Below are 22,524 nucleotides of genomic sequence, written 5' to 3' on the forward strand. Positions count from 1 at the left end.
TCAGTTATTTCTTCAGAATGATCAGGTGCAGCGTTCAGCACCAATAACAGGACATGTAACCCTTGTGCGGACAGAAGATAATCAAATCAAATGTATTTATATAGCCCTTCGTACATCAGCTGATATCTCAAAGTGCTGTACAGAAACCCAGCCTAAAACCCCAAACAGCAAGCAATGCAGGTGTAGAAGCACGGTGGCTAGGAAAAACTCCCTAGAAAGGCCAAAACCTAGGAAGAAACCTAGAGAGGAACCAGGCTATGTGGGGTGGCCAGTCCTCTTCTGCCTGTGCCGGGTGGAGATTATAACAGAACATGGCCAAGATGTTCAAATGTTCATAAAGGACCAGCATGGTCAAATAATAATAATCACAGGCAGAACAGTTGAAACTGGAGCAGCAGCACGGCCAGGTGGACTGGGGACAGCAAGGAGTCATCATGTCAGGTAGTCCTGAGGCATGGTCCTAGGGCTCCGGTCCTCCGAGAGAGACAAAGAAAGAGAGAATTAGAGAGGGCATACTTAAATTCACACAGGACACAGGATAGGACAGGACAAGTACTCCAGATATAACAAACTGACCCTAGCCCCCCGACACATAAACTACTGCAGCATAAATACTGGAGGCTGAGACAGGAGGGGTCAGGATACACTGTGGCCCCATCCGAGGACACCCCCGGACAGGGCCAAACAGGAAGGATATAACCCCACCCACTTTGCCAAAGCACAGCCCCCACACCACTAGAGAGATATCTTCAACCACCAACTTACCATCCTGAGACAAGGCCGACCCAGACAGGAACCTGTAGGAACCTAATCAAGGGCCAAATGATTTTGCGTCGCCACAGTTCAAATGGCAACCATCACCGCTGTGATTAACTCAAGACTCTCAACTGGACTATTAACTGCGACTTCCAAACAGTTAGTCATATTAATAACTTCCCGGGCTATTTTAGAAATACCGTAAGAGGAAAACACAATCGCAAAGAATCTCTCCGTTTCTGTAATCACACGTTTATGACGCTGTGAAAAAGGAGAATTCACAACGACGTATCCCAAATAACACAACCCCTGCCACAATTTTGGTAACCAGGAATAGGCATAGGATCCACAGATAAAGTCCCATTAGGAGCTATCATACCATTATTGATGATATTACCGAAGGTATTGGCATAAAAAGTAGTCATAGTGCCACTACCGAGAGTCAATTCAACAGACATGAGACATTCCTCAACCTTAGTACCGTCACAGGCAGATAGGTGGATCTGTTGTCTGATCACACTTACTCTGTCCTACTTTGACAAACGTGTCCTGGCGCAGTTGAGACAAATTCCCGAATGAGTGACCTATTAAAACATACCCACCCAACAGGGGCATGTGTAATAACTAGGTAAGGTGGTCGCTGATTAGTGTTATTGGTCATCTCAAGTGAAGGAAGGTACTGCAGAACTTAAGTACTCTCGCATGTTGATACTCAACATTCTCACTTTAAATTAGTCCAAACAATCGCCTTATACCAATTAACATCTCCATATACCCAACATTTCACTCTGTTAAAAGGTTCAAAGGAATAACCCTTAATGGAATACCTGCCCATGATGTGAATGGTGCATACGTACAAACCCAGCAACTACTTTGATTGACTACTGTGACATGATGTAGAGAAAGAGCTAGAAACGTATTGACGCCCGAGTGTCCCTCATCCTGCTGATGCATCTCTGTGTTAGAAATGGAAACACCACCCACATCCTGTATTAGGATAATAATAATTTTAAACATCTTTCACTTGTCTGCAAATATTCAATCGTCCTATTGTCAAGGTAATCATTCACAAAATCATTCACACTGGTATCAGTCCCACATAGATAACTATTAGAAATGATGTTCTGACAGTCTGCTGGTAGTGAGGAATTAATCCGTTCCACTGGTTGATATGGACTTCTCTAATGAACACTTCACCGGTGATCTTGTATCGTTTCAGGTACAGTCAAGGGATATTTCTGCAGCTTCATATGGTAGATTCTCATGACCTGGAACGTAGGAAACAAAAAAGTGAAAGTAACATGTCCTGGTTTCAAGAGAGATTGATATTTCACATACATTTTCCAGTGTCCCAATTTTCAGGAAACCGTTGGACATTTCACCTAGATAGCCCTAATATGATGATGGTGGTGTACAACATAGAAGCTTATCGGGTTCTGATCATCTCACTATGCTTCTTCACCCAAGTTTGGCCCCCAATTGCTAATCAATCAGTTCTTTATTCTCCTGGCTCCACTTTGTCATCAACATGGACAACCTTGCAATGACTGACATGTATCCATTGTGATTTTCCCTGAACATTTACTGCTGACCTCGTTATGAGCAAAACTCGATAAGGACCTTCCCATTTTGGCCCTAATGTGTCTGTCACCAATTTCTTTACCATCACACATTTTTTGACCATCACCCACTGTCCTGGCACTACGTCATGTTGCCCCTTGGGAGTTATTCCCCATTAGAGAGTTGTATGCAGTAGTAAAACATTGTGTCACTCATAAAGTGGACGCCTGCTTTTCTCAAATATAATGTACCTGTCAAGCACACTGGTTCCATATCCAAATTTTTCTTCGTAGTCCAAATAGCATGGTTCTGAACTATAGATTCGGTTCTGAACTGTAGATTCGTGTATCAATCTTCATTGGATCAGTAGAAATTGATAATGGTTTGGTCTGTTTCATATCTGTCTCTCCCCACCCCACTCCTGTTGCTCTCATCTTCTTGCCCGTGTACTGAGGACATACAGTATGTTTTGCATAAGATATGGACAATACAGGGACTTCAACACCCATATCTACAAAAAAATATACTGCAAAGTTGTTAACCATCATGTTCACATATATTCCATCTGATTTCATACGTACACCAGCTGAGATGGAACGTTTTCCCTTAGACCTTTTTTCTCTTGGCCACTTCTCATAAAATCAAGTTTTCTTTTCCAACATTCTCCTTGCCAGTGACCAGAAATCCCGCAATAATAACATGTATTTTTACTGAACAAATAATGTTGTTGTTTTCACTCGGAACCTGCACAACTCTGATAACCATGTCTCGTGGATGCTTAAAGGTTTTCAACCATTCATCCATCTGTTTTGGAGATGCTGATTTATGTGTGATCACTATCTCTAGAAGTTTGTCTTAAAACATTGTTCACCACTGCTGTCAGAATCTATTGACGCTATTGACTCTAAACCAAGCAGTGTTGCTTGAAACCTGATCTGCCTTGCCCAATTCAGTGGGAGAGGGAACAGAGAGGTCACGTCTGACTTTTTCACCCGTGTCTCCTCTTCTACTTTGAAATGGGTATAGATTTTTTTTTTTTACCTTTAGTCAGTTAAGAACAAATTCTTATTTTCAATGACAGCCTAGGAACAGTAGGTTAACTGCCTGTTCAGGGGCTTGAACTTGCAACCTTTCGGTTACTAGTCCAACACGCTAACCACTAGGCTACCCTGCCGCCCCAGTGAGTTTCATGTTTACATCTGGAAGAGCTGTTCCACACTTTTCCAGAGTGGTTTTCTCACTTAACAATGACATTACATTAACATCAAAAGTTGTATAATATATATATATCTATGTTTATATATTTATTTATTTCTCTACATAGCCCTTTTTAAGGACACAAACCTCTTCTAGAACACATTGTTTCTGTAGGGCCTGGCTACCCATAACTTATGTTCACTCAAAGTTTGTTGAATGCTTACAAGGCTTACATTAACCACACGCGTAAAAATTACTCCTCAACTAGCAACTCACTTCTATGCAACAAGAAGGTTTCATCCCCAAAATATTGCTTCTCAACTAACAACTCACTTCTATACAACAAGGTTTCACAAAAACAGAGGCCTCCAACCTTTCCATAGAGTAAGGACTCCAACCTTTCCATAGAGTAAGGACTCCAACCTTTCCATAGAGTAAGGACTCCAACCTTTCCATAGAGTAAGGACTCCGAACCTTTCCATAGAGTAAGGACTCCGAACCTTTCCATAGAGTAAGGACTCCAACCTTTCCATAGAGTAAGGACTCCAACCTTTCCATAGAGTAAGGACTCCAACCTTTCCATAGAGTAAGGACTCCGAACCTTTCCATAGAGTAAGGACTCCGAACCTTTCCATAGAGTAAGGACTCCAACCTTTCCATAGAGTAAGGACTCCAACCTTTCCATAGAGTAAGGATTATTCATCTCATATGCATACGTATATACTGTACTCTACATCATCGACTGCATCCTTATGTAATACATGTATCACTAGCCACTTTAACTATGCCACTTTGTTTACTTTGTCTACATTCTCATCTCATATGTATATACTGTACTCGATACCATCTACTGTATGCTGCTCTGTACCATCACTCATTCATATATCCTTATGTACATATTCTTTATCCCCTTACACTGTGTATAAGACAGTAGTTTTGGAATTGTTAGTTAGATTACTTGTTGGTTATCACTGCATTGTCGGAACTAGAAGCACAAGCATTTCGCTACACTCGCATTAACATCTGCTAACCATGTGTATGTGACAAATAAAATTTGATTTGATTTGATTTGACTCCAACCTTTCCATAGAGTAAGGACTCCAATCTTTCCATAGAGTAAGGACTAGACTCTGTAATAAAACAAATGACTTATAAATCACAGATACATATCACTCATTGCATACACTATTTTAACTTGAAGTGGTTCTTTTAAAATTATATTGGTCTAGACTCACCCAGCATTTCTGCCATCAATCAGGAGATTTAAGAGTTGACTCCCCAAAGTGGGTTGCACACAGCTTTCTCTCTTTGGATAAACACACAGTTGTGATAAGTTCTTGTTGTTGTTGTTGTTCAGACCAATTCATCCAGAACACAGCACCAAGTGTTAGCATTTTGTTATTCTTCAATAACACAAATCAGGGGAGAGAAAATGTTTATTCAGAGAGGACAAATCAAGATGTTATGCTGGGAGTCAGATGTGCAGTCTCCCCCTGTCCTCAGCTTTTCCCCAGAACAAAGGACAGGATGCCACTTATAACCCCTCTGCTCTAGCCTGGGGTTGACCAATTAGAAGTCTTTGCAGTACAACTTGGCCAATGGCCAAATAACAAGTATCCCACTCCAGACTCATTGTACAGACCAATGGAAATGTGGCCCACGTAGCTCTGAGTTCAGGAGTGACATTCCACAGATCCTAACAGATGCTGAACTGAAACCCAACTCCTATTTACAATTCACTATTGACCATTAGTACTATATTTAGTGTAGTACTCTCGTCCTCTCAAACTTTGCGTTGTGTATTTATCTTAAAAGTATTCTTACAGCTGGATTGCAAGACAATTCAGCATTACACTACCTGGAAACGATATACAACATTATTGTCCATTTCCTTGGAAATCAATTTTGTCAGGTCAGCAATAAATGATAATGCTATGTGAATGAGCTCTACATACAGCACAGTGGAACTGTTTTGAGATCAGTTGAATGAAGTCTGAGGAAAAGTTCAGGACCCAGGAGCCTCTGCTGTCCATCCGTCATCAGCTCACTGCTGTGGGAATACAGGCCGTTTTATCCCAGAATTCCCTCAAACATTTTTATTTACAAGTTATACAAGTTATCCTCCCTGCTGTTTCTCTGAAATATGACTTGGCCCTTCAAATAATCACAATTCTACATTGGCGTTTGACTTCATAAAGGCATGTACATTACATAGAAGTAAATTACGTAGAAGTTACATAAAACTCAATAGAGGTTCTTTTGTCGCCGTACTGGAAAACGGGATGAGATTTCATTGTTTGTAAAAGCTAAGCTTTTTAGTAATCAAGACTAAACAGTTGCCCAAGAGCAACCTGCTCAATCTAATCAATGTTATCAGCAAGCGATTACATGATTATGACGTCCATAGTAGGATTATCAAATAATCAAATGTTATTGGTCACATACACGTGTTTAGCAGATGTTATTGCGGGTGTAGCGAAATGCTTGTGTTTCTCGCTCCGACAGTGCAGTAATATCTAACAAGTAATATCTAACAATTAAGAATATATAAATATATGGGCGAGCAATGTCAGAGCGGCATAGACTAAGTTACATTAGAATAGTATAGAATACAGTATATGCATATGAGATGAATAATGCAAGATATGTAAACATTATTAAAGCGGCCAGTGATTTCAAGTCTATGTATGTAGGCAAGCAGCCTCGAACGTGCTAGTGATGGCTATTTAACAGTCTGATGGACTTGAGATAGAAGCTGTTTTTCAATCTCTCGGTCCCAGCTTTGATGCACCTGTACTGACCTCGCCTTCTGGATGGTAGCGGTGTGAATAGGCAGTGGCTCGGGTGGTTGTTATCCTTGATTATATCTTTGGCCTTCCTGTGACATCGGGTGGTGTAGGTGTCCTGGAGGGCAGGTAGTTTGCCCCTGGTGATACATTAGGCAGGCCGCACCACCCTCTTGAGAGCCCTGCGGTTGCGGGCGGTGCAGTTGCCGTACCAGGCGGTGGTACAGTCCGACAGGATGCTCTCAATTATGTATCTGTAAAGGTTTGTGAGGGTTTTAGGGGCCAAGCAAAATTTCTAGCGCTGTTGCGCCTTCTTCACAAAAATGTCTGTGTGAGTGGACCATTTCAGTTTGTCAGTGATGTGTACACAGAGGAAACCCATTAAAGTATTATGTCGAGCCCTGGGAGAGCATACCCCCTCTCTGGCTCTCCCCTTTTCAACAACTTAAGGCAAAACTAACCCCTAATCAAACTTTGACAAAAAAATGCCTTAAATTTGTCCGTGAAGACCTTGTTCTCGACTGCCCTCTGGCCCTTCAGTTTCCTGCTGTCAAACGACGATAAGATTGTTTCTTTATTTAAATATTTAATGTTATTTAATTATTTAATGTTTCTTTATTTAATTTAAAGAGTTTCTCTCAAAAGCATTTTTTCCTCGAGGGATTGCCCCGGTCCTGGGTTGTCCAGGAACACTCTGTGTACAAACTTTATAATGCCTGTGTTATAACTTTTGGGTTGTTCATTTATCTTGGCCTTTCTCCTCCCTTCCCTCCCACGTAGTTCAAATACTTGAAGAATCTATTGCTGGTTCACGGTGCCTGGAATTACAACCGCGTCGCCAAGTGTATCCTGTACTGCTTCTACAAGAACATTGTCCTGTACATCATCGAGGTAAGTCATGCAGCCCTCAACAGCAACAACCTTCGATGTCTCCCTTAGGGTTCCCATATGGCAGTGGTAAGGCAGTAAACTCGATTGGGATAAAAAACTTAGATTTTCCACATGACATTACCAAGTTGAAGTGAAGGGAATTTTAAAAAATGTTTTTATGACTAAGGCATATGTCCTATACGCTAGTTTGCCAATTTGTCCAAGTCTATATACAGATATATAAAACATGATATGATATAAAACAGAATCCATGTATATTCAGCTTTACTGGAATCCAGTCGTCAAGAATCTAAAACCAGTTTTTAGAAAACTGTAGTATAGATGGTAGGGAATTCTGCTCCACTCAGTGTGTAGCTTCTTGGCCTCCGTGGCCATTGGTGGCATTTAACAGAAGCCAGGTCTTGTACTAATAGCAGCTTCAGAGCTAAGACCAAGCGTGACCTGACAAGTTTTCAAGATATATAACTTTAAAAATACAGGAATACAGCCAGTTTGCAAAATGCATCATACCATCTATATTTCTGTATTTTGAAAGTAATATATCGTAACTTGATTGCTGACATGCAAAACATTTTGGGACTATATCAACAATGGACGAATGAAACAAATCCTAAAGATAGTTTTTGGGTGGAATTTTCCTTTAAAGCCTCTTGGATCATCCCAAATTTCATCATCCAATACTTTTTTCAACAACAGTTACCCCCATCTCTTATGACTGGCATTCCTTTGGCTGTAAACATCTGCCCTCAGGGGCCAGTAATGCAGACACAGTGAATTAGATACTCCCCTCTTCCCCCTCAGTGAGTCATCACTGTGTGCTCTCAGGCACACTGGAGGATTGGACAAAGAGCTTCTGGGCCCAACTATTCAAGATCAGTGAAGATCATCCTGATGTCATGAGAATGTCACCATCACCACCACTGGCGCATTACAGAGACCGAAGGGTTGCACGCTGTCAGCGACATTACCCGTACAGGAAATCTGAGCCCTTAAAGATTACATTTTTTCCCCCCGCTGTTTTTCTGAGACACTTCACCTGTGAACTCCCTTTTCATCCTTGTTTTGGTAAATGTGCTGTGGGAAATCTTGGCGTAACCTCAAGGCCTCTATGTATGTCTGTGTCTATCTACACTCTTAGAAAAAAAGTGCTATCTATACTGAACAAAAATATACAATGTGTAAAGTGTAGGTCCCATTTTTCATGAGCTGAATTAATTGATCAGAGAAATGTTCCATATGCACAAAAAACATATTTCTCTCAAATTTTGTGCATTATCCTTTGCCAAGATAATCTTTTCACCTGACAGGTGTGACATATCAAGAAGCTGATTAAACAGCATGATCATTACACAGGTGCACATTGTGCTGGGCACAATAAAAGGCCACTCTAAAATGTGCAGTTTATAACAGAACACAATGCCACAGATGTCTCAAGATTTGAGGGAATGTGCAATTGGCATGCTGACTGCAGGAATGTCCACCTGAGCTGTTGCCAGATACTTTAATCTTAATTTATCCACCATAAACTGCCTCCAACGTCATTTTAGAGAATTTGGCTGGACATCCTAACGGCCTCACAACCGCAGACCACGTGTAACCACGCCAGCCCAGGACCTCCACATCTGGCTTCTTCACCTGCAGCAAAAATCTATAGATTAGGGTCTAAAAATTCCTAGAGTAAGGCCCAATTTATTTATTTCAATTGACTGATTTCCTTCTATGAACTGTAACTCAGTAAAATCTTTCAAATTGTTGCATCAATACATTAATGAATAAATGAAATTTTATTTTCGTGTCAAATCTCCAATTGGCAACCCATCCCTTATGGTAACAAATATTACAGTGATTCACTATGGTAATTAAATGATCGTTCTTCTTCTTGTGTTCTTTGCATTGAGCATCGCATAAAGAGTGAAAAAAAATCTATTCAAATCTAAAAAATCAATACATAATAATAGTAAATAAGGTTATCCAAACAATAATTACTTCCCTAGAGCAGTAAAATAATATACATACATACACTACCGTTAAAAAGTTTGAGGTCAATTAGAAATGTCCTTGTTTTTGAAAGAAAAGCACATTTTTTGTCCATTAAAATAACATCAACATCATCAGAAATACAGTGTAGACATTGTTAATGTTGTAAACGACTATTGTAGCTGGAAACGGCAGATTTTGAATGGAATATCTACATAGGCGTACAGAGGCCCATTATCAGCAACCATCACTCCTGTGTTCTAATGGCATGTTGTGTCCAAGTTTACCATTATAAAAGACTAATTGATCATTAGCAAACCCTTTTGCAATTATGTTAGCACAGCTGACAACTGTTGTTCTGATTAAAGAAGCAATACAACTGGCCTTCTTTAGACGAGTCAAGTATCTGGAGCATCAGCATTTGTGGGTTCGATTACAGGCTCAAAATGGCCAGAAACAAAGACCTTTCTGAAACGCGTCAGTCTATTCTTGTTTTGAGAAATGAAGGCTATTCCATGTGAGAAATTGCCAAGAAACTGAAGATCTTGTACAACGCTATGAACTACTCCCTTCACAGAACAGCGCAAACTGGCTCCAACCAGAATAGAAAGAGGAGTGGGAGGCCCCGGTGCACAACTGAGCAAGAGGACAAGTACATTAGTGTCTAGTTTGAGAAACAGACACCTCACAAGTCCTCAACTGGCAGCTTCATTAAATAGTACCCGCAAAACACCAGTCTCAACTTCAACAGTGAATAGGCGACTCTGGGATGCTGGCCTTTTAACCCTTTTAATGGTAATAAACTGCCTTTGTTGACACGGCAACAGGCAATCCTTTCATTTTCATAGGGCACCATAGACGCATAGATCATTGTGATTTTAGTGTCTCATTCATCATTTCTCTTTGACTCAGTGCACACGCAAAAGTCCAGCTTGGATTTCCAACAAACCATTTAGGTGTAAGATAGTGTACCAAATGTAAATGAGGAGATACAAATGTAATTCAAATTGCGATCAAGGGCCAACGGTGCCGAAGGCAAACACTAGAAATGATACCTTTTAATGTAAACGCTGATCCCTTTCATGTAGTTGTCTTAGCTTTCATCTCTTGGGGTAATCTGGTTGCACCCACTGGGAAACACTGAAATAGTTGGCAAAACTTTTGACATGATGGCAAAAGACCAGAGGTTCTCATCACACACCAGGCCATATGACCCTCTCTCTTTCCTTCATATAATTATGAATAGACTTGTCTGGTGGTGTTGGGATACTCTGAGCAACGCAAGCTCATTACAAAGTTTTCCCACCACTTCTCCCACCTTATTTTGCCTCTCTTTGAGTCCAGCCACAAGCCCTCTTTCAAACATGTCAATTCCCTTTTGAAAGGACGTTGTCTCTCTCATGTACAGTCTACAGTTCTGTCCGCAAGGCGAGTCCCTCCCCAGCACACTTTTTGTTATTCCCTGAAAATCGTGATTCAAGTACATAATAGGGGATTTCTTCACTGTTTTTGCTGCTTTGTGAAGTATCAAACACCCCTGTTTGTAAGGGCTTGACATCCAAGACACTAGCAACCCAGGAGAGGGCTCAAAGCTACATTTGTTTCAGTAATAGGTTTACTTTTGTGCACATGTTTTTCCTCCTCCTCTCCCATGCCATGTCCTACCAGAAGAAACAGGGAGAAAAGAAGTAAAGGGGAATTTTCACCTTTTTCTGAGAACATTGTCTGTTACAGTGTGCATTAGAAACTAAATACCATGACTGGGATACTGTATGAGAGGACTGTGCTCTATAGCCTGACCTGTTCTGGCCTGGCTTGTTTTGTTCTCTCCTCTGTCTAGCCTTTGCCTTTGGTTGTTTGAAAGGCATAGAGAAGGTTGAAAGGGTCTTTCCAAGGTCATTGTAGGGAATGTGAGTGTAGGTGCAGCTCGCTCTTCGTTGGTGGTGGAATCAGCAGCTGTGTTATAATTGCTATTTTGCTGGGAGCCTGGATGGATGGAGGTTAATTGAGAGTCAGGAAGTGATGCTGACACTGAACTGTCTGTTGGAGCAACAAGTTGGGCTGCCATGCAATGCACCAGTCAGTTTTCTCATGGCCTGTTAGTCTCTCTCTCACTCAGCTAATGATCTGTCTTTTTATGACAGGGCACTCATTCAGAAGGAACATTCAAACTTCACAAAGCTTAACGTTTTCATAACTTTGAGGTATAGTTGGAGGGAGATGATGGTGGTCAGAAAATTGCAGGGGATATGAGGGAGCAGAAGATACTGAAAACAGTTATATATTACACACAAATGCCAAATTATATTTAACACAGCAGTCTTTACTTTCTTTCCTTTGTCTATAATCTTGCAGTGCTAAACAAACAAAATAATAACAATTGGACAAAATGGAAGGATTTGCCACATTTAAACTGAGAGACCTTTTCAATGATGTTGCCATAATGATTTAATTCAAATATTCCAAATAGTCCAGCTGGGCACGACTTTGCTTGATTGACATATTGTCAAGCGGCCCCTGAGGGGCTGATAGACAAGTGGCATTTATGAGGTTATTACAAGAGGCTCAGAAAGCCTGGAGGAACACCTGGAGACCGAGAGAGGAGGGCCTAGTGCTGAGCTGAGCACAGCCTGCCAACTGGTGCCATACTGTGAACATAACCACCACTCAAGACCCCATCCAGGATGGTAACACTGGGTGCCCTTCTCTTTCCAGCATATTTACTAGCTCCTCTTTCTTCATCCCTCTCTCTTTCCCCTTTGCCTACTTTTTTGAAGCAGGATAAGGACATCGTTTGCATTTTTTCAGGCGCAAAGAGGGCTGTCATTTTGTTGAGGACAAATGTCACATCTCTCTCTCCTTCCTCCTCCCCCTTCCTCCCACACTGAGGCCTACGCATCCGTGGGACGGTGTCGCAGATTTTTTTTATTCTGCTGATGAATATGCAATGGGAGCTTCTTTATTGCCGGGACGCATTCCCTTCTTCCCTTTCCCTCCATTTCCCCCTGCTCTGTTTTTCAGAATGTGCACTGGGGGAGAGAGGCCAGCCACACCCCTCTGCTGAGTGACACTCAATGAAGAGAGAGGGAAAAAAGACCCTGCCTGGTCCTTCTCCTAATGAGCAAATCAATGCATCTGTCTCTCAAGAGAGTGAGAGAGGGGCACTAGCGGGACCCGAAGGACCAGGCCAAAACACTCACGCATAAGCCGTTGCCGCATGCTCTGAATGGGCCTCTTTTTAAACTTAGCACAACAATATATCAGCCCGGAGTCCCTCATTGAGCAGGCCCTTAATTAATTCAGCACTTTGACCCCAGGCTAGTAGTGTTGTCACGATAGCAGAATTTTGACTTCGATACAATACTCGATACTGTCACGATACTTGATACCAAAACGTCACAGAATGGCACTTGATCTAGACAGCTTATTCCGCTAACGGTCTATTCAATCATTGGGCATCTTTTGAGATCAATATCATTACATTCAATATCATTACACAATTTTTTAGAGACAGCCATGTACGCATTAACTGAATCAATTATACAATCATTACAATCAATTTGACCTTTTTTATCAATCTAACTACAAAACAACACAATGGTAGTAATTTATTTGAATGATAAATCTCTGATAAACTGGATAAATCAAGATGTAGCCTAGGTCTTTTCACAATACAGGTGAATGCATATTATTCAATAGGAGTGTGAGCATGCATTGAGTAATTTAGCTTGTTTTAGCTGATTTCATGAGGATACAGATGACAACTAATCCCTTCCTTTTAGGACTTATTTTATTGCTGACTGCAAAGAGAACATATTGTTTTATTGTATTGATTAACAACATTTGCATAAAGTCATATTTTATTTGATAAAAGTGTGCACTGTCTGTTTAAGAAACATTTATGAACAGCAGGTGGCCTAACGCTTAAGAGTGTTGGACCAGTAATCGAAAGGTTGTTGGTTTGAATCCCTGAGATGACTAGGTGAAAAATCTGTCGATGTGCCTTTAAGCAAGGCACTTAACCCTAATTTCTCATGTAAGTTATTCTGGATAAGAAGGTTATTCTGGATAAGAACGCTAAATGACTAAAATGTTCAAATGTAAATTCACAGGCAGAATGTGGTTGTGGAATCTGACGTTGTGGCTATGGAATCTAGTGGAAACAAGGCGGGAGGCAAACTAAGACAAATAATTTAATGAGTTGCATTTAACAAAGTACTAGGGTAGTAAATTCAGCTATATATATATATATATAAATAAAATTTGTGAAATTGTTTTTTATTTCACAAAATTAGTGCACTGGCCCTTTACTAGTCCTGTATTAGCAGACCGATATAGCCGTCTGTAGCCCCCGCCCCCTCCCAAACATCTTCCCGTGGCTATGCCTGAAATTGAAGCTGGAAGCTAACGGTATCGTCTTGTATTTTATAAAAGTGTTCAAGCCTGTATGGACATTGTTTTGCGAACAGTAATGAACCGTTTCAAATTATTATTATTTATTTATATTTACCCTTTTTCTCCCTAATTTTGTGATATCCAATTGGGTGTTAGTCTTGTCCCATTGCTGCAACTCCCCTACGGACTCGGGAGAGGCAAAGGTCGAGAGCCTTGCGTCCTCCGAAACATGACCCTGCCAAGTTGCACTGCTTCTTGACACAGTGCTCGCTTAACCCAGAAGCCAGCCTCACCAATGTGTTGGAGGAAACACCGTCCAGCTGGTCACCGAAGTCAGCTTGCAGGCGCCTGGACCGCCACAAAGAGTGGCTAGAGCACGATGGGACAAGGAAATCCCTGCTGCCCAAACCCTCCCCTAACACTCAACGCTGAGCCAAAATGGCCTTCAAAATGTATTTAGTTGCATTATTGAAGTGTGTTAACTTCTATGCAGCATGAGTGGGGACTGGGGAGCTAATGGATCACAGACAGCTTTGGCAATGAGTAAGTGGAGCAGGCTCTTCACGTTATAAACAGATAAACAGACTTGATGCTCTCAATCACGTGAGACACATTTTGACAGAAGTACTGAACATAACAACAATTATAGTACCAAACTGGGGGGAGGGGGGGGGTTGTATCGAAAAAATATTGACATTTTGGTATACCGTGCAACACTACAGGCTAGCCACTCATTACCACAACGTCGGCCACACCACAGGTTTAACCTGCTCCATGTTCTTCAATTGAGGTGATTACCTTGTGTGTGTCTGAGAAAAAACGTAGTTGACCACCAGCGGCATCCCCTTTAAAAAAACAACATCACGGTAGAATGCACCTTACGGAGGGAAGAGCAGGAGCTGGAATGGGTGGGCGGGGTAGTAGGGGGGATGGGGGTGGGGTGTATGGTTTAGGAGAGTGCATACACACACTTGCTTCTCTCTCCTTGCCCAAGGGAATGGGGTGTGCGGGAGGGGTGTGCGGGTAACATACATTTGTTTTGGGAACATTTTCATGCATTCGCTTGCACGATTGAATGGGAAGGGCTGGTGGATTGGGAATTGGGCGTGTCCGAACCGAGAATTTGTAGCAATTCAGGCCTTCATAATGCAGTTAAATGAAGCAAGGAAATGTTTGCAGCCTGGCCATGGCACAACACAGCAACCCCGATGTCCCTTCAACAGCCATGGCCGATCCAACAGAGAGGGTCTGTTCAGCGCCACTGTCTGTCCACACAATAACACAGAGACGGCCAGGCTGTTTCACTGTTTCTCACACGAGCAGAAAATCTCACCCGGAAAATGTCCAGACAATAAGGCCTCATTTTGCCTGACATATGCTGGTTTTTGGGGGGCTTTTATTTATGTCTGCAATGGTATTATAAAAAGTCAGGACAGGAATACATCAGTCTTTAATGCACCATCTGACAAGTTCTTTCTCTCTGTGTTTTCACTGTCGCACACAATCACATTCATACATAAAGCCATAATTTATAGAATAAAATAATAAACAATCTTCAATACAAAGACTGTATAACAGAACCTGGTATTATGAAAAGTCAGAACAGGAACACATCAGTCCTCAATGCACCATCTGACAAGTTGTTCTATAGAGGAGCATGAAGAAAAGTTAAACACATATCCTGTCTCACATCTCCAATACATTGCTAGATGTATTTTTTTTCCTTAATTTTTTATTCAAGAGCGCATAAAGAACATGTACCATACATACACAACATATATTTGCTGTCTTTACAAAGGAGCGTAATTACATTCACATGTTAAAACCTCTACAGGATTGGTGAGCTAACATAGGCTAATGTGATTAGCATGAGGCTGTAAGTAAAGAACATTTCCCAGGACAGACATGTCTGATATTGGCAGAAAGCATCAATTCTTGTTCATCTAACTGCACTTTTCAATTTACAGTAGCTATTACATTGAAAGAACACCATGCTATTGTTTGAGGAGAGTGCACAGTTATGAACTTGAAATATATTAATAAACCAATTAGGCACATTTGGGCAGTTTTGATACAACATTTGGAACAGAAATGCAATGGTTCATTGGATCAGTCTAAAACGTTGCGCATACACTGCTGCCATCTAGTGGCCAAAATATAAATTGTGCCTATATTCCTAAGTCATATATTGACCTTTAATAAAATAAAAATGATTTTTTTTCTTTGTATTATCTTTTACAAGATCTAATGTTATATTCTCCTACATTAATTGCACATTTCCACAAACTTCAAAGTGCTACAGGCAGTTAGATTTGGGTATGTCATTTTAGGCGAAAATGGAAAAAAACGGTCCTATCCTTCAGAGTACATTTTGGCTGTATAGAGTAAATATTTCAAGAGTCTGAATATGAATACCATTTGGATAAAGCCACATAAAAACAACAGAAACAAACAAAAAAACAAAAATGACAGAATAAGACCAGGAACCTTCATACCTATGCTGTTTATGTTGCAAAATGTATGTAATTCTCTCCATGTTAGCATGTTCCCTGCATAGACCTAACCACATATCTTTTGAGGATGCATGTTAATTTTTCCAGCATTTTGTTACACATTTCCTTGCTGCTGCTAAAAGATCATCTATCAATTTAAGTGGAGAGGATTGGAGTGTATTCAGAGGAACAACACCTAGAAGGAGATGGGTCTGGTTGAATAATAATATACCTGTGATGTACTGTATAAAATTTCAGACCAAAAAGACTGGATTTTCGGACATTGCCAAAATATATGTGATAAAGTACCTATACTGCCTCCAACACGTAGAACCTATTCCGTTTTTCATTTTGAATTGAAACTCCCTTGTTCGGTTACTTGTAGTGGCTTTATATAGTGTTTTCCATATATTCCCCCAACTCTCCTCGGATATCTGCACCTGTAATTCAACCTGCCATGAGTTCCTAAGATTATCTAAAGATAATATTTGCATGTTAAGGATATTGTTGTAAAAAAAAAAAAAACGGTTCCAATGTTTTCCCCTTGATAAAGTAATTCAATAATCTCATCAATAGGAGTTATCGGCTTTTTAAACAATGAATTACCTGACTGAAAGGTACCTATGAACATTTGTTTGAGATATATTGAATTCCTCCTGGATTTCTTGAAATTATAAAAAAAATGTAGCCTTTGAAAAGTTGAGAGACTCTACAAAAGCCCTCTCTCTTCCCATTCCCTAAATCCTTGGGCCATAGTAGTAGGAAGAAAGGCTGGGTTGTGGAATATAGGTGAGTGTCTAGACATGTCATTACTCAGTTTATATTGGCGTTGAACCTTCCTCCATGTCTTCAATGTAGGAGTAATAAATGGGTTTTGTTTAATCCTGTGAATAGAAATCTGCTATGAAGACAAGTCAATGTAAAGACGAATCACAATATTGACTGTTACAGATACAGTTATCCTGTGTGTGTGTGTATCCTGTGTGTGTTTCTTTTCTCTCCTTCTCCCCTCACAGGTGAAAACCATCACTCCCCAATCAGTCAACAATCAATCATCAATCAGAAGACACACCTCCTCCTATTTCCTACCCTATCACAGTTCCTTCCCCATGGTTTAAAAACCCCATCATTTGTTTGTTCTATAGCAATCTCTAGCTCAATCTCTAGCTCAATCTCTAGCTCAATCTCTAGCTCAATCTCTCTGTAAATGCCATGTCTGTAGGTCTCTGTGTTTCACTCTCGCTTTGTGTCTTAACCTCTCTTTTGTTTAAGCACCTCCATAGCACTTTGTCATCACCTGTGAGTATTGTTTTTGGTTATGGTGTTTGTTTGTTGCTGGTGGGAAAAGGGGGAAACCAAGACAAGTCGCCCATGGGCATACACTACCCGTAGGTGAACTTTGTTAAATACACTAGTTAGAACTGGGCGGACCACCCACTGTATTTTTGGTTAGTTAGTTAGCTGTTGTTAAAGTAGGCTAGTCTAGCTTAGGGGTGTTTTTGAATACTTATTGTTTCTTTCCTTGGGTCCAGCTCAGCCCCTTTTCCTGCTCCCCCCATTACCGTGTGTTTATAAATAAACCTAGAGTTTGACGGTAGATTTCTGTTGTCGTGGTTATTTCGTGCACACTTTTACTTTGTCACAATAATAATTTGCATGAGTTATGTTACGGGTCTCATTACCATCCCCCCTAGACTGTCGGGCCAAAAGGGATTCGTAACATAAGTGGGGGCTCGTCCGGGATCTGTCATAGCTGACACCCATGCCGCTCATGTAGATTGTTGTAGTGGTATAGTTCAGTGTTGAGCGTCATAGCTGAAGTAGCATTAGTGTTTGCTATTTTCTTTGGCACTTGTGAAGTAGTGTAAAATGACTACTTTTGATTTGAGATCCTTTTTGGATAACCCTTCGTGGGAGGTTTTTGACAAATGTCGTAGAGTTGATTTAATGACCTTGGCTGACCATTATTCAGTATCGATTCCGCAGAGTTTAGTTAAGGCGGAGGTTAAACAGCTAGTATTAAATGTATTGTTGGAGGAGCAGGTGCTTGTGTTACTGCTGCCTGAGCCTACTACCCCTGTAGGGGATGTTGCTGCTCCTGTAAGCCCATTGATGTCTGATAATGAGGGCGAGGCTAAAACACCAGCCACATTGTCCCGTTTTGATCCACTCTCCCCACTGTCAAATGGTGATGCCAGGAGGGATGTCCGTTTAGCACAGTTCCAACTGGAGGTGGAAGAGAGAGCCCAAATTAGGCAAGAGACTCTCCAGTTGGAGATGTGTAAAATAGAGGCAGAAAAAGAACGAGAACAACGGCATTTGGAGATGTGTAAAATTGAGGCAGACAGAGAACAAAGGCAGTTGGAGTTCAAAATGCGCCAGCTGGAACTGGAGGCAGAGACAGCGAGGCTAGACTCCGGTCCAACTATGCCTGTTTGTGAGCCGTCCTCACCTACTGTGTCCTCAAACACGTTTGACATTAGTAGGCAGATTGCCTTAGTACCTTTGTTCAGAGAGTCAGAGGTTGACTCCTATTTTAGTGTATTTGAGCGTATAGCCGTAGCATTGAAATGGCCTGAGGAGGTATGGTGCCTATTACTTCAGTGTAAATTAACTGGTAAAGCCCAAGAGGTTTTGTCAGCGTTACCTCTGGAGGACAGTTTGAATTACGAAGTGGTCAAAGCTACTGTTCTTCGTGCCTATGAGCTTGTGCCTGAGGCATACCGACAGAGATTTAGGTCTCATAGAAAGTCTTCTAGTAAGACTTATGTGGAATTTGCTAGAGACAAGGGAAATCTGTTTGATAAATGGCATGCTGCTAGTAAGGTAACTGATTTCAACTCTCTCCGGGAGTTAATCTTGTTGGAAGAGTTTAAAAATTGCTTGCCCGAACGCATTGTAGTTTACCTAAACGAACAGAAAGTATCCTCCCTGGCAGAAGCGTCTGTGTTGGCAGACGAGTTTGTGTTGACGCACAAGAGTGTTTTTTCGGCTCAAACTGAGAGTAGAGCCACTGAGTTTCCTACCTTTAGCCCTAGTCGGCCAGCAGTAGTATATCAAGCACGCCAGAAGAATGAGCGTCCCTGTTTCTATTGTCATAAAGTAGGACATATGATTAATGATTGCTTCCTGCTTAAACGCAAACAAGGGATGCCTCTTCGTGCCAAGCCACCAACAGGTGTTGCTCTAATTCGTACGGTTGTGAGGTCTGCAACAAAACAGGTGCCTCAGGGTAACTGTAGTTTGAAAGTCTCAGTCCCCGACCGCAGTTATGAACCATTCATTTTCAAGGGGTTTGTGTCCCTAACGAATGACGAAGCGTCTCAACGACCGGTTAAAATCCTTAGAGATACTGGTGCGGCGCAGTCGTTTATATTGTCTGATGTGTTGCCCTTAACTGACGATACATACTGTGGTTCCAGTGTGTTAGTGCAGGGTATTGAAATGGGTTTTGTCCCAGTGCCATTGCACTTTGTGAAAGTACACTCTGAGTTAATCAGTGGAATATTCAGAGTGGGGGTATGTCCTATGTTGCCAGTGAAAGGTGTGACCTTTATAATGGGTAACGATATTGCCGGAGGAAAGGTAGTACCCGTATTGGAAGTATTGGATAAAAGTGACCACTCTCTCTCGAATGAGCTGGCACAGAGTTATCCACATGTGTTCCCGCTTGTGCTGTCACTCGTGCTCAGGCACTACAAGAGGGTGACGTGATAGATTTGTCGAACACTGTTCTGTTCAAAGAGGTTGATCAAGAAGATGGATTGTGTGATACCTCTGAGAAGCTGATCACCTCTGACAAACAGCCCAGGAAAGAATCAAAGAACGTTGAACTTATTGCTGATGCAATACAGTTACCAGTCACTCGTGAGCAGCTGATTGCTAACCAAAAGGTTGACAACAAGCTTGCTAAATGTTTTTCTAGTGTTGTCTCATTGGAAGATGTGAAGAAGAAGAACGTGGCTTACTTCATTGATGGTAATCTCCTCATGCGTAAATGGAAATCCCATGTTGACGCGGATGGAGATTGGAATGCTGTTTACCAAATAGTGATTCCTACAGCCTTTCGACAAAATGTGTTATCCCTTGCTCATGATCACCAGTGGTCTGGTCATTTAGGAATCACAAAAACTTATGATCGGATCCTTCAACATTTCTTTTGGCCGGGTTTAAAACAAGATGTGGCTCAGTTCTGTCGGACATGCCACACATGTCAGATAACAGGAAAACCAAATCAGGTTATTCCTCCCGCTCCTCTTTGTCCCATACCTGTCATAGGTGAACCATTCGAGCATGTGGTGGTTGATTGTGTCGGACCGTTACCGAAGACAAAATCGGGTAACCAGTTTTTGTTAACGATAATGTGTATGGCTACAAGATACCCCGAGGCCATTCCTCTGAGAAGGATTACAGCCCCGGTAGTGAGTAAAGCCTTAATAAAATTCTTCACGACATTCGGGTTACCTAGGGTGGTACAAAGCGATCAAGGTACCAATTTCCTATCCAAGCTCTTCAAGCAGGTGTTAAAATCCTTGTCAATTACGCACCGTGTGTCAAGCGCCTATCACCCAGAGTCTCAGGGTGCACTTGAAAGATGGCATCAGACACTGAAGTCTATGCTACGTAAATATTGTTTGGAATCTGAGAAAGATTGGGATGAGGGAGTTCCTCTAGTTTTGTTTGCTGCTCGTGAAACTGTGCAGGAGTCCCTAGGTTTCAGCCTGGCTGAACTGGTGTTTGTTCACACAGTGAGAGGACCAATGAAAGTCCTTAAAGAACAGTTCTTGTCCCAAGAGTTGTGTACCAGAGATGAGAATGTGTTGGACTACGTTAGTCGCTTTCGTGAGCGCCTACACCAAGCTTGTGCTCTCGCAAAGGAAGCTCTGTCTTCCTCACAGAGGAGCATGAAAAGACACTATGATAAAGCGGCTGTTTCTCGTCCACTACAGCCAGGTGACCAAGTACTGGTGTTATTACCTGTTCCAGGATCTTCACTGTCAGCTCGTTTCTCGGGTCCTTATTTAATTGAAAAGAAAATAAGTGGGACAGAGTGGATGCTTTGTCTCGTGTGTGAAAATGATTTCTGTATGTTTTGCAAGGTTGTTGCTTTGTTGTGAGTATTCATTGAAATACTGTATTCGCAACCCCTAGGGTTGCTCTTTTAAGGGTGGGAGTGTTACGGATACAGTTATCCTGTGTGTGTGTGTATCCTGTGTGTGTTTCTTTTCTCTTCTTCTCCCCTCACAGGTGAAAACCATCACTCCCCAATCAGTCAACAATCAATCATCAATCAGAAGACACACCTCCTCCTATTTCCTACCCTATCACAGTTCCTTCCCCATGGTTTAAAAACCCCATCATTTGTTTGTTCTATAGCAATCTCTAGCTCAATCTCTAGCTCAATCTCTCTGTAAATGCCATGTCTGTAGGTCTCTGTGTTTCACTCTCGCTTTGTGTCTTAACCTCTCTTTTGTTTAAGCACCTCCATAGCACTTTGTCATCACCTGTGAGTATTGTTTTTGGTTATGGTGTTTGTTTGTTGCTGGTGGGAAAAGGGGGAAACCAAGACAAGTCGCCCATGGGCATACACTACCCGTAGGTGAACTTTGTTAAATACACTAGTTAGAACTGGGCGGACCACCCACTGTATTTTTGGTTAGTTAGTTAGCTGTTGTTAAAGTAGGCTAGTCTAGCTTAGGGGTGTTTTTGAATACTTATTGTTTCTTTCCTTGGGTCCAGCTCAGCCCCTTTTCCTGCTCCCCCCATTACCGTGTGTTTATAAATAAACCTAGAGTTTGACGGTAGATTTCTGTTGTCGTGGTTATTTCGTGCACACTTTTACTTTGTCACAATAATAATTTGCATGAGTTATGTTACGGGTCTCATTACCATCCCCCCTAGACTGTCGGGCCAAAAGGGATTCGTAACATTGACTCTCAATTTCAAGCCATGACACATCCTTCGGTTGTTGAATCCATGATGCTATGTGATTAAGTTGCGCTGCCCAGTAATATGATTTAAGGTTATGGAGGCCAAGCCCACCCAATTCTTTGAACAGCTGTAGTTTTTTATAACTAATATGAGCCTTCTTATTTTGCCATAAAAATGTGCCTATTGCTGCATTTAGGCAGGTAAAGGTTTTCGCAGGATGTTTTAAACAGGAAGCATTGAAAACAGTCTTGGTAAGACATTAATTTTCACTGAAGCAAACTGACCTGCTAGAGATATAGGGAGGGTCATCCAACAGTCTAGAACTTCAGTGATTTGACTAATCACAGGGGGGTAGTTCAAAGCATATAGTTTCTCATAGTCTGATGTAATATTATCACCCAAGTGCTTGTATCAGTCCACTTAAATGCATAGTTGTCTTTGATACTTGAGGGTGCATCACCAAATGTCATCATTGCAATAGTTTTACCAACGTAAATTGTATAGCCTAACGTAGCACCATACTCACCTAGTAATTTGAA

General features: G+C 41.4%; 1 protein-coding gene across 1 annotated transcript in view; it reads left to right on the forward strand.

The window, feature by feature from the left end:
• Nucleotides 1-22,524, forward strand: part of LOC115110847 (phospholipid-transporting ATPase IA-like) — a 108,607-nt gene that overhangs the window by 38,513 nt on the left and 47,570 nt on the right. The window contains exon 10 of the mRNA XM_029636776.2: nt 7,080-7,190. Within this exon, the coding sequence (XP_029492636.2) occupies nt 7,080-7,190 (111 nt within the window). The remainder of the gene's footprint in view (nt 1-7,079; nt 7,191-22,524) is intronic.

The sequence above is a fragment of the Oncorhynchus nerka genome, linkage group LG26 (genome assembly GCF_034236695.1).
Source record: "Oncorhynchus nerka isolate Pitt River linkage group LG26, Oner_Uvic_2.0, whole genome shotgun sequence".
Taxonomy (NCBI): domain Eukaryota; kingdom Metazoa; phylum Chordata; class Actinopteri; order Salmoniformes; family Salmonidae; genus Oncorhynchus; species Oncorhynchus nerka.